Source organism: Tupaia chinensis, unplaced genomic scaffold, assembly GCF_000334495.1.
Source record: "Tupaia chinensis unplaced genomic scaffold, TupChi_1.0 Scaffold143796_1, whole genome shotgun sequence".
Taxonomy (NCBI): Eukaryota; Metazoa; Chordata; class Mammalia; order Scandentia; family Tupaiidae; genus Tupaia; species Tupaia belangeri.
In genome coordinates, this window is record NW_006203646.1 from 5,429,931 (window position 1) to 5,444,211 (window position 14,281).

At 36.5% G+C, this 14,281-nt stretch overlaps 1 protein-coding gene across 2 annotated transcripts in view; it reads right to left on the reverse strand.

Annotated features, from left to right (window-relative positions):
• SGCD (sarcoglycan delta) overlaps positions 1–14,281 on the reverse strand; it is a 442,307-nt gene that overhangs the window by 237,958 nt on the left and 190,068 nt on the right. For both annotated transcript variants that reach the window (XM_006165094.2, XM_006165095.3), the window contains exon 3: positions 8,076–8,177. In XM_006165094.2, coding sequence (XP_006165156.1) covers positions 8,076–8,177 — 102 coding nt within the window. The remainder of the gene's footprint in view (positions 1–8,075; positions 8,178–14,281) is intronic.

The window sequence follows — 14,281 nt, forward strand, 5'->3', positions numbered from 1 at the left end:
CTGGAGATTATATAGTAATAAGGGAAGCAAAGAAGTTAAGTATGTAAATATGACTGTATAATATGAGAGGTCTTCAACATGTTTATGGAAAATATGTAGTATGAAAAAAGTATGTATTGATTTTAAAATATTTTGCACACCAAAATAAATCTGTACTTTTTTGTGAAAGTTGTTTTTTGTTTGTTTTTAAGAGAGATTTTTGCTATAGGACATGTGCGCTCGCTGGAGAGACAGAGACAAACAGAGAGACAGAAAGTGAAAAATCACCCCCCAGAGGGGATGGCCATGCCACAATCCCTTCTTCATTCTCCTCTTGGGATTTTGGGCTTGCACATACACACACCTGACAAGAGTTTTAAGACGCTGTGTCCAGGACTTGAACCACAGTTGACTACATGGAAGTCCAGTGACATAAGAATTACACTGTCTTCTGACCCCTTAAAAACATGTTTTAATTGTCAGAGGGTATGTGCACTTCCCAGAGAGACAGAAAGGGAGAGACAGGAAGAGGAAGAAAGCACCCCTCAACATGACATGATCACACTACAGTCCCTTCTCCTTCATCTCTCCATCCCATCAAGACTTTGGGGATGCACACACCCGTGTCCTGTGTGTTTTTCAAGCTACAGGGTCCAGAATTCAAACCACAGTTGGTCATGTGGGATCCAGTTCCCTTAACCATAGGATTACAGAGCTGACTCTAAACTCTTACTTTAATTCCTTTTTACCATAAGCTTTTTACATCTCCTTATATATGCTTAAAATACATTAACTTATAACCCATAATGGTAAGTAGTTGTATAATATGATATGATATAATATAATATAATATGACATGATGCGATACAAGAAATAAAGCTTCTAGGTATGGGATATATTTTAGATAGGATGGTAGGAAAAGGTCTCCATGAGGAAGTGCCATTAAGCAGACACCTGGATAAAGCAAGGCTAGATTTTCATCCAGTTTAATATTTGCCTTTCCTTAAATCTTTTCCCTTCCTTCCTTCTTTCCTTCCTTCCTTCCTTCCTTCCTTCCTTTCTTTTTTTCCTTCTCTCTTTCTTTCTTTTTTAAAATATTTACTAGCTGGCACTTGTACTCACTGGAGAGAGACAGAGAAAGATCCAGAAGAAAAGTGAGAAAGCATTCCCTATGAGTAATGAACACACCAAAATCCCCTTTTATCATATCTTACAGGATTTGAGGCACATATGTACACACACCTACTCTGTTTTCAAGCCTCTGGGTACAAATTCAAACTGTGTAGTCAGCATGTGGGCATCACCAACCTTAACCACCATGCTACCAGCTGGCCCCGTATGGTACTTTTCAAACGGTGGTCGGTGGAATCTAACCTAGGGCCCTGAAATACTGTGCTGGTGAAAGGGAGGCTCAGTGGGTAGTACAAGAGGTTCAGGTCTCATCCCCTGCTCAACTACAGCAGCTTAGCTTTCATCTGGCTTGGATCTGGGGGTTCCAAGTAATATTTGGCTTAAATATTTCATGACTTATAAAATAAAAAAGCTGTAGTAACATACTGATTGTATCAAATCTCTTTAATTAACAAATAAAAAAACTGAGAAAGGAAGAGGAGTAACTTACTCTAAGGTTCACTGCCAGTAACAGGACAATGAAAAGAGAACACAGATTCCTAACTTTAAACCGAATGTACTTTTCCAGAAAACCAAACTGCCAATTTGAACCCCCTTCCCTTTATGGACCATTTTAATTGAGTCTCTAAAGGGTATAGATAAAAGGTTTCATCCAATGAACTCTTTTTGAAAATTAATAACTAAACTCCTGGATTAATAAGAGCAACTGCATGGGATGTTCTAGCCTTTCCTCTATATCCTATTAATTTGCCCCCTTCTCTGCCTCCTGTTCTGATTTATATTTTTCACAATCTTAACCCATTATATCTTTTGTCATTGTTGCTGTATATATTTCTTATATGCTTTTTTTCAATCTACTATGGATATATGTATGTTCATGATAGGATGGAGTGTTCATAGTAGGAGTTTTTCATGAATAAAAACTTCTAATATATCTAGGTGTCTTCAAATAAGTAATTTTCTGATAATAAACCTCCATGTAAGAAGCAACAAAAAAGTTTGAGGTGTTTTACCTGACCAATGGCCCTCAAATTGTACCATTAGATGTTCTCAGATCTATAAGTTTGCACCTACTTTTTCCACCAGAACCCTGGCTGTTATAGCTATAACCAACATCTAATGAAAGCCCTAAATAACTCTTACATTTTCAGCATAAACTTCATTTAAGAAAAGCATGCACAATTTCTTCCCAATTAAATGAAGAGCCAAACTCATACCAGCCCACTTTATTTCTACAGCAACGGAAAGGCTTTGAATAACTATTTCTATTTTCTAGGATAAGCAAACAAACTGATTACAGTATTAAGTGTGGATCTATTTAAAGTTTGTCTATCTATTTAAATAAAAAAGGAAACAGCTGGTTTGCATTACTGTCCACAGTAAATTATAACACATAAACAGATACTTTGGGAATGGCAATTGGTTTCACAGTGCAGATGGGCTTATAGATGACCCTTCCAATTTTTAATAATAACCATAATTTATGTGTGAGCAAAGAGATGCAAAGATGCCTAGTGCACTCTCTGACTTAGTACAAATCACTTTTTATTTACTTGGGCAATACTTCATGGTCCAGTTAACTTCTTAATTAAAGACAGCAAGATGCTCATGTTCCATACAAGTGGCATGGAAAATACTGTTTTGTGTACAATATGTTCAGCTGGGAATTGAAGCTGTTTTGCTTACTGAGGAGAAGCCACTACAGCCTTCATTTGGTTTCTGAACTAACAAGGACACGCCCATGCTCATTGCAACTAAATTGTCAACGGAGTATTTTTAGACAAAGCTTGTGTCTATGTCTGCCATCCCATATTACTTGTCCTTCTTTTTTTCTCATACATAGGATTCAGAATTCCAAATTCTGCACTTTCTTGTCCCTGATGGTCTCCTTCCCCATCTCATGTGTAGTAGTGATCAGAGGAATAAAGACAGAAAGAAGGCATGTTCTAGGAGGCTCAGGATGGGGAATGGCAACAGTGGGTTATTGCCTCACAAGTTTAAGACCCCTTCCACCTGCTACTGAGCTTCATACAATTTCAAAAGCAAGAACAAACCTGGAAGCAAAATATATTATGACTTCAAAATATATACAAAGCTACAGTAATCAAAACTGCATGATACTGGCATAAGAAAGGCAAACAGAAGTATCATAGGCCAACAGAAGAAATGGAAAGGCCCAGATATAAACCTAAACATGTGGTAAACTAGTTGTCAACTATGGCACCATGAATACATGAGGGCGAAAAAGTCTCTTCAATAAAGGGTGCAATAAAATTGGGTATTCATGTGTAAAAATAATTAAAATTGGATTCTTACAGTATACACAAAAATCAACTCAAAATGGATTAAAGAATTACATGTAAGATATGAGATCATTGTTTCCACTAGAGGAAAAGAGGAAAAGCTCCATGACACTGGTCTTGGCAATGACTTTTTGTATGTAACACCAAAAACACTGGTAACAAAAATAAATATAAAGAAATAAGAAGTACATCAAGCAAAAATGTTTCTACACAGTGAGATAACTATGAACACATTTAAAAGGCAACCTATAGGATGGTAGAAAATATTATATAAGGTGTTACTATCCAAAATACATAAGGAATACATACAATCAATTACAAAAACAAGAAAACTCTTGATTAAAAAAATGGGCAAAAGACCCAAACTAATACTTTTCTAAAGTAGATATACGAATGACCAAAATGTATATAAAAATGTGTTCAATATCACCAGTCATGGGAATGCAAATCAAAGCCACGATAAGAGGGACCAGCAGTTGGCATAATGGCTATGTCGCTGGACTCTCATGTAGTTGACCATGGTTTGAGTCCTGGACCTGGTGGCTTAAATGCAGCCGGGCGCATGAGTGTGTGTGTGTGTGTGTGTGTGTGTGTGTGTGTGTGTGTGTGTATACCTAAGATCCCGAGAGGAGAATGGAGGAGAAGGGATTGCAGCGTGGCCATCCCCCAGGGGAGATTTTTTGCTTTCTGTCTCTCTTTACACTTAAATAATAAGAGTTGATGTGGATGTATAGAAAAGAATATCCTTATGTATTATTGGCAGGAATATAAATTGGAACAACCATTATGGAAAATTATATGGAGGTTCTTAAATTCAAAATAGAACATGTGATCCAGAAATCCTACTTCTGGATATGTATCCAACAGAAATAGAATAACTATGTTGAAGAGATATCTGCACCTCCATGTTCATTGCAGCTTTACTCACAATAACCAAGATATGGAATCAACCTAAGAGTCCTATAACAGATGAATGGTTAAGGACAACATGAAAATTTTTTGAATCTTATATGATGAGATACAGTCATTTGTCACTTAACAATAGGCATACATTCCAAGAAATGTGTTAGGAGGTGATTGAATGATTGTGCAAATATCATATATTGTAATTTCACAAAGCTACTACACAACTGGGATATATGGTATAATCTTCTAGGGCCACTATCTCTTACGTGGTCCATCATTGACAGAAATGTCATTATGTGTGCACGACAGCACATACATTCATAATTCCATACACCAGGAGCTGCACTTTCAAAAGACTTCAGGGATCCCTAATACAATACAATAGAGATGAGTTAAGCACCTGGATATGAGATAATAGATACTGGTGGAGACTGTGGCAAATCAGAGAACAAATGTCTCAACTAAAGGAGGAAGCTACAACTCAGCTCCAGTCCTTAGTAATAGCAAACCTCTCTCCAAGATTTTCTGTTCTTCCATGACAATCAGAATATTGGATCATTGGAAAGGTCATGACACATTTTTGCATAGAAAAATAGGACATGATTTTTCCAATGATCTAATATGTAAGTTTTCTTAAAAATGTGAAATCTTCAGATTTTAAATATTAGAAACAAATACGTATTAAAAGGAAAATACTGCACAAAGTCGATAAATGGTGTCTATGGGCTAGATTCAGTTGGTGACTTCTGTAGTAAGCTTTTGTATCAACAGTTCACATAGTAATTTACCATGTGAGTCAGTTAAATTACTTCACTTAACCCTTACAAGAAATTTACTACGTAGAGGATATCGTCTCAGTGATTAGATCAGCCGTGATTATGTTCAATTTTGTTGTATTATCTATCGTTGTTTCCAGCTTCCTTTTTTTTAGTACTTATAAATCCACTCAGGTACTCAAAATGCCTTTGATGAAAGTGACTCTTTATGAGAGCAAAACTGCCATGTATAACTTAATTTATCATAATAAACACATGTCTTGAGGAAACTAATTGCCTTTTAAATAGTATAGCCCTGTGGAAAAACACGCTGATCCTGGATTTTAGTTCTGAGTTTAACGAAGTATAACTTGGTAAGTCCCACTCCCTTATGGGCCTTAGTACCCCAAGCACTGAATGAAGCCACTGATCTAGGTTCTTAAGGCTTTCAATCTCCAGCCTAGATATGTCATGCTAATTCAGGCTGGTGGAATAAATTTCAATTGACATCATACTAGAATCAAAATAGAATTTAAAATATTCACTCCTCTGTAAAACAAAGCATTGATAGATCCAAAAGTAAAAATGCCTAGTAAGGGTGACCAGCTCAGAGCTTCAAGGAATATACAGGAGTTTCTCAGCTTTCATAAATAATGACAAACTTGGATACCCACAAGCTCCAGTTTATATGTAGAATTCAGACTTTGAAACAAACCAATACATAGGCCTTTGTGTAGCACTGGTATATGTGTTTTGACCTTTAAATATTTTATTTCCCTTTTACAGTTATAAAAATAAGTTAGAACTGTTATGAGATCAAAGTGTATAGTAAACATTTTTAATGTACTTGACATATACTGTAAGGCTGTTATTTTTTGTTTGTTTTTTTGTTTTGTTTTGTTTTTCCAGAAGGACTGTGACAGCCTGGGATGTTAGACTTGGCAAAAAAGTTTAAGAAAGAGAATGAGAGAAAAGTGAGTTGATCATTAGAAAACTGTACCTTAGTAACAGGGAAAAAAAAAAACAAAAACCTTAAAATAAAAGCTACTAAATATGAAAGGGTTTTCTTTCAAGGGTAGTGAGTTTATTATTAAGAAGATATTTAGGGACCAGCAGGTGGTATGGTCCTTAAAGGCGCTGGACACTCCCACATGGCCAACCACAGTTTGAGTCCAGGACCTGATGGTTTCCTTCCTCACTTTCCCTCCTCTCTCTGTCTCTGTGTCTCTCTCTGGTCAAATTAAAATGAATGAATAAATAAAATTAAATAAACAATTCTTTTAAAAAAAAGATATTTAAACAGAGATGAAAGACAATTTGGTTCAGAGGAAGTTCAAATATCAGATGAGATTTGGACTAGAGGATGATAGTAATAGTTGTTCTCACGATCATCATCATCATCATTTTCAAAAAGGGGTGAAGGTAGTTGGACACTCACTTCACATCAGCTTCTACATTAGCAAACATTATCCCTCTTAGTTACAACCACCTGTGATGGAGATGTTAAAATCATCTCAGTTGTGACAAGTGAGAAAACAACTGTAAAGATTAAGAAATTGCTCAAAGATCACCTACTTAGCAAGTGGTAGTACTGGTTGCTGCCCAAGCCCAACAATACAACACATGGACTTAACCATGGTGTTACAGACCTCAGTGTTACAGATGCCATTGGCAAATTCTAAGAATTTCACTCAGAGGTGATTTCATAATTCTGTACACAGGTTTTGGTAGGTGAGAACATCCTAAAATAGGTGATTCACTTTTTAACAGAATAAGGTCTTTTTCAGAACAAATATACACTTGAGACTTATATTAAAATGTGCTAGTCTCTATTCATTTAACGAATAATCACTGTGTGGCTGAGTTGATCTGTTATTTTTGATGATTTTGCATCCTGGTTCCCTTCTTTTATTAGGGATCTGAGAAGGTAAATGTATTGACAATTCAACAGTTGTATGCAGTTTAATACAATTCAAGACTTTAGATAGCATTCAGATAAAATTAACCACTACACCAGGTTGCTGAATTTCATTAATTATGCTAATCAATGCACACAATGCAAATGATGCTTTCAGTAACTTTCATGTTATTCCTTGCTGGCAGGGACACACAGATCAATCCCAGGCAAAGCAAATGCGTTAATCCTTTTTCAACCAGAAAATTACACCAACTCACTAAGAAAAAATAAAATGAAAGAAATAAAACTATGTTCGAAAAGAAAACCTGATTTTGATAATATTGGTTAATAAAAGCAAAGTATGTAGCAATCACTATTACCATGATAAAATAGAGAAACAAGAATGAAAGGAAAAGGTCAGGTAGGAGTTGGTGATTTGTAGAGAAGGCTTTAGAACTGGGATTCCAGAATTGAAATCCTCGCCCTCCTAGTTTATAACTATGTGGCTTTGCACTATCACTTCTCTAAACCATAATTCTCTAATCTGTAAAAGGGAGGAAGCAATAGTCTCCACCTTTGTGGACCAAGCTGTGAGTTAAGTTAGATAATCATACTACATACCAAGCGGTACTGTGCCTGGAACAGGGCACACACTCTTTGCTGACTATTTCATACAGTTGCAGCTACTGAATTGACTAACCAACACTGGCTAAGTAGTCCAAATTCCTAATGAACAACAAATTTCTAGATGTTCAGTTACTACTACCAAAGAAGGTTTTGAAACACTCAACGGTTAAAAACAATAGCAATATTATCTTGCATATATATGTGCTCAAGGCTTTTCTGCATTTATTGCCTTGCCTTATTTATAGCATAATATATGAAATTGGTTAATAAAGGTTCTTAGTCTCGATTTGGCAAGAAAGGAAAGAGGCTCACGGAGTTCACCTAACTTGCTTACTCAAGGTCTCAGATTTCAATGCAAATTCATCTTACTCTCTCATTACCTATATTATCCTCTATACACAACTAAAGCAAGATATATTTCTTCAGACTTAGATTCTAGAGGAACAATAATTCCTTCTCTGATCAGCAGAAACTTACTGGTCGGGACTGGATTTCTTTGGCGTAGAGAGGTTGTAAGAATTCTGAGTCTCCTTCCAGCTTCAGACCTTTTTCTGTGATCCTCAAGTTTCCCATTCCATCCTGAAATAGACACACACAGATAACAAGAAAAATATAATTAGCCAAATTGTTGAATACCTCCAGCTGTCAAAAATCAAAACAAAGTTATTGCCTTTATTTATTTATTTATTTATTTATTTATTTTTGGAGGCTGTGGAATGAGGGGAAATCCAAACAAACACATACAATACCAGGAGGCACAGTTCAATGCAATTATGCAGATTAGCTTTTTTCCTCACTCATTCTGAGAAAATTCTATTCCAAGCAATCAGTAATGCCCCACAGGTATTCACAAGCACAGATGAAGGGGGCCCTTTTCACTAGGCAGTTACAGAAAGAAAGGGTTCAGGAGGTTAGTGGGAAATGTGGAGAAGATTCTCCAGGTTAATATCAAAGATCCTGTTTCCAAATCTCTGCAGAAGTTAAAATACAGTCTTTGGACAAGGGTTTGCTTGGCTCACACGACATTTAAGAAGTCAAATTAGTTACTACCCTTTTTAATCATTGTTTCATTATGAAAACATTAAAATAAATACAAAGGTAGAAAGAAAAGATAGCAAACACCTATGCGCCCATCACCCATCTTCGAAATAACTTACGGCTATTGTTCTTTATGACACCCACATACACTTCTCCTCTGTATTTAAACATAACGGTATTATCAATTCCACACCCCCCCACAAAATAACAATCATTCTAAATATCGTGTGTGTGTGTGTGTGTGTGTGTGTTCTGTTCATAATTTACATATGAATTGAATTTCCTACTGCAATTGGTTGATACATTATATAGTAGGTCATTTCCTAAAATTTTCAAAGTCAGTTTCTTGCACAGACACACACACAGTTGGTAAATAAAATATCATTTTTCTATCAGAGTTCTCCTGAGTTCAGATTTCACACTCTTATAATTTCATGTAATGAGTTCTTTTGTCCGCTGACCTTCCTGTAACTTGATAGTTACAGCAATAAGCTTGATCTGATTCAGGCTCGGTTTTCTAGAAAGAATAAATCCTAGGGAATGGGATATATTAGTTTTCTTTTTTTCCAGTGATGTATAAACACAGACTGAGTGGTTTAAACAACTGAATTTTATCATCTATAGTTATATATGTTAGAAGTTTGACCCAGGACTCAATGTGCTAAAATCAGAATGGCAGAAGGGTTCTTTCCAGGAGAATCTGTTTCCTTGCTTTTTCTAGCTTCTAGAGACTGCCCTCATTGCTGGGACTCGAACCGTGGACGATCACATGGGAGTCCAGTGACATAGCCATTATGTTAACTGCTGGTCCCACTAAAAACATTTTGTGTTTCACTCCAGCACAGTTACTATTCCTACCGATTTTCTGTTTACCTTGGATCAGTTGACTCCTGAGTCCTTTTAGTATGACTCAGCAGTCTTTGATGACTCCCTTGTTATGATGAGATGTCCCAGGGTTATCTTACACATGCCCTATCCCAAGGCTGGAATCACTCAGTTGTAGTAAAAAGCCCTGGTTCATTTTCACAGGAAATGATATTTATAGACCCAAGCTGGGAGCTTTGGACACTCCCTGCTACTGGGCTAGCCTTTGTTCCTGTGGACTGAGGAGGAAAACACATTTTATGTATTTATTTGCAAAACACAACATAATTTTGTATGAAATTTTAATTGAGATTCTGGACTTGAGGATTTCCATTTAACTTCATGGATTTTCTAATGTTACTACCTTTCTTACATACTCAAAATCTTTTTTTTTTTTTTTTGGAGGGGGGAGAGGTTTTCGCTGTAGGGAGTGTGCACTTGCCAAAAGACAGAGATGGACAGAGCGACAGAAAGCGAGAAATCACCTCCCAGAGGGGATGGCCACGCTGCAATCCCTTCTCCTCCATTCTCCTCTTGAGATCTTGGGCATGCATGCACGCACACCCATCATGAGTTTAAGCCACCAGGTCCAGTACTCAAACCGCAGTCGACTACATGGGAGTCCAGCGACATAGCCATTATGCTAACTGCTGGACCCAAACTTTGATCTCGATAACACTAGTATGATTATTCATTGGATTTAGCCCATGATACATACAAAATAATTTCAGAATGCAAATACCCCTACAGAACTAACATTATAACTATTGGAAAACAACTTAAAACGTGTCAGTTTTAAAAAATCTATACAAGATGGTCTACTAAGAAAGTATAGGCAAATTACTGAGTTTAAAAGTCACTTGAAATATTTCTGTTCTGTATGGTTATGTCACAGATCCAATACCCAGAGAGGTCTAATTGTGCTTTTCTCTCAGTTTTTCATTGCTTTTTTTTTTTCCCCTTTTTCTTTCTATTTTTTTTTAAATTATTGCCAGAGGCACATGCAGCCATCAAAATCAGAAAAAAAAAGAGAGAGAGTAAACCTCTTAATGGGCTATGGTCATGCCACAATTCTTTTTCCTCAATTTCTCCATCCAATGAGGATTTTAGGTGTACATAAACATGTGCCTAGCATGTTTTTCGAGCTGCCAGGACATGGCAGTTGGTCATGTGGGATCTGGCCCCTCTATGCACAGGGATTAACTACTTCTCTATAAGATCAACCCCATGATTTTTTTTTTAAGTTCAATTTTCTTCTATAGATTTGTAAACTGTGTATTTGGCACCCAGCGTCAAATCTACAAAACAGAACAAAATATTCAAATATGTCTAGCTTCTGTCTTGCACTCTCTATAAATGCTTTGCTTTTTATTTAATTCTCCATTTTTTGGGACCAGCAGGTTGTGTGGTGGCTGAGATGCTGGACTCCCACATGGCCAACCATAGTTCAAGTCCTAGACCTGGAGGCTTGCTTTCTCACTCTTCCTCTCTGTATTTCTGGTCAAAATTTAATGATAATAAATAAAATTAAAAATAATTCTCCACTTTTCAATATCATTTGCAAGTGGAAATATGTGAATGAAAAAATCCAGGTTTCTAGCTTCCTGTGACTACCAGAACCTCTGGGATTCTGGGCCTGCCTTCTCATGTGGCCACCATCCACTGAGGTGCTTAGTGGTCACCTTGTTTTGACAAACTGTATGTTCTCAGAGCGCCAGTCTCCTCCCAGCCTATTTCACTGTCCTATGTAATTCCAGACTCTTGCAGCTTCTCCCTGGCATTGCCATTGTGCTGTGTAGCTCAGCACATTCAGTACAGACCCCACACAATGACCAAGTGGGCAAGGGTCACTTTCCCCCACCTCTTTTTCATAAAAGCACTTCAGCCTGCAGGTCAATATTGTTTCTTCATGGATAGCCTGCCATCTGTGTATTTCCATTTCTGGCACTTGTAGAGCCAGTTTTGCCAAGAGGGCCCCTGACTGGGCATTTAAACCCAGTAGGAGAGGCAGTAGGCTGGTGGATATAATTGTTTCACCAGCAGCTGGTAGAATCTGTAGTAAAGGGAAAAAAAAAGGCACTCCAAATCCTCCAAAGATAGGTACATAAATCAGCTCTAGTCTGGGATTATTTTTTGTTATACGCCTTAGTTAGAGAGGCAGGCTTTATTTTATTTTATTTTAACAGAAACACAAAATAAACTTGACTTCTTTAAACTGAATACACTGATTTATTTACATGATATGCATTTACAAAACAAACTAGAACCCCCAAATATTCTTAAATTTAAAATATTTAGGGTAATCAGCAAGCCTATCCCAAATAAGACCTATTTCTCTCCTTTCTTATATTACATACTTATATACTCTACCCTTGACATTTATTGAATGACTTAGTCTGGACTCATTGCCATCCAAACTCTGTGCTTTCATGCTTTATTTGTTTTTCTTTCTTATCACTTAAAATTTCCAGGTTACACTTTTGGATTTATCATAAGGAAATAATTATATAAATGTGAAGTATTTAGCTATATAGAATTGTTTATCCCTAAGTCAGTAAGAAGAAATAAAAACAAACAAACAAAAACCCCACAAAAACCTTAGACACTAGCCGGATGTTGCCTATTAAAAGGTTAATTGAGGGACCAGCAGATGGAGTAATATTTATGTACCAGGACTCCCACATAGTCGACCATGATTCAAGTCCCAGACCTAGAGGCTTAAAACTCATGTTAAACAGGTGTGCATGAATGCTCAAAAGCCCAAGAGGACAATAGAGGAGAAAGGATTGTGGTGTGGCCATCCCCTCTGGGAGTGATTTCTTGTTTTCTGTTTCTGTCTCTCTGGCAAGAGCATGCACCCTACAGCAAATTTTCTAATAATAATAATAATACAAATGCAATACTTATAGAGGAATATTTCATAGCACAAGTATGCATAAAACATTATTGACCGAAGCAATTAGTTAAATAAATGTAAATCTAGTTTTTGTTTTTGTTTTTGTTTTTGTTTTTGTTTTGCTAGAGGATATATGTGTACATCAGAGAGAGACAGAGACAGAGGAATGGGGAAAGGAGGAGGCAGTTCCTATCGGGATGGTCATGCTAATGCCTACTAAGCCCTTCCCCTCCATCTCTCCTTTCTATTAGGATTTTGCACTTGCCCCCTCATGTACTGGTGTGTTTCTCAAGTCACTGGATCTAGGATTCAAACTATGTGGTCATCCATGTGAATTTCAGTTTCCTTAACCACTAGGCCATGAAGCTGGCCCAAGTCCATTTTTAAGTAACTATATATACACTTTGATATACATATACACATATAATCATGTGGCTATGATTAAGAATTTTAGAGAAATTTTTATAGGAGAATATTTCTAAGGGGAAATATACTTAAATGTTAATATTTAATATCTTGGTATTCTGGGTTATAATACTTTCTATTGCCTTCATTTTATTTACCTACACTTTCTAATTTTCTATAAATACCAACTGTAATAAAAAAATACAAATAATTTGCATCTACCTTAAACATTAATATTTATCAAGAATGTACACTACATGGCATAATGTTATATTACATTATGTCGTCCTCTCAATGATCCAAGATGGTTATAATTTTTCTTATTTTACAAGAGAGAAAATTTGTTGGTAAGCAATTCGATCAAAATTACACAGCTAATTAATGACTGGACTAGGAAACTACACTTTTATCTCCCTAAATCAAAGTACACAGATATAATTATAACATACATATGTGGATTATTATTCTAATCCAATCTTCAATATATGACAAAGTACTATTCCTATAGTATCTGCTGGCTTTCTTTTTTTTTTAAGGTTTTTGCCACACATGTGGCACTGGGTCTGGGATTTGAACCACTGTCAGACATGTGAGAGTCCAGTGCCTTAACCACCATGCCACCTGCTGGTCCATCTGCTAGATTTCTTAATGTCACTTTCATTTCAGCTTATTTGGTAACTACACTTAGTAGACAGGTCCGTCCTCAATCCTAAGACTGACACCATCCCTTTTTATCATTAGAACACTTTTATGCAAACTTCCCAAGGTTAAGAAAAAGCTCCCTTTTACAGCCCAACTGCCTCTCATTCCTAGAAAAAGAATCAGAATAAATCCTCTGCTATTTTTGGGAAGACTACTCCATGCATCATCATGTGCTATGAGCTAGCATAAGTCACAAAAAAGAGGAGATTCCTCTAAATTACGCCTGAAACAATTTATAATGTAGGTGGCACTCAAGCCTATGATGAATAGTGAAGAGGGGCAGAAATGACCAATGTTAGAGAAACACAAATCTAGTCCAATAGCCACTTAACACTTTTGCAATAATAATAGTAATTCAGTCTGCTTACTACCGCTAGTGTCTAGAAACTCACCACAAATTTGCAAGTCTCTATTATTTCTTCCACGTAGAAGTTCTTCCCATTTTTAGCATCATCTGTTTCATTTTTCCAGCTTCCTTCCCTGTCCCTAGTTCTGCTTAAACATATATGGTGAGAAAAGTCTATCAAACTTTTTATTGACCTAAATTTCCAAAATGTAATACAAAGTGGATGAACATAGCCAACTCAGTCAGTCCCCACATTTAGGGAGTCTCGTTTGTAGCATTTGCTTTTTATTCTTTATCTGGTCCAGATTGGTCAGTCTGTTCTGCATAGCTATTGTCTACAAGATAAATATATAATAAATCAAGAGATGGTAGAGCAACAGGACAATAGACCAACATGAATTTGTTCCTTTCCTTGCTTTTTCCATGCCTCTT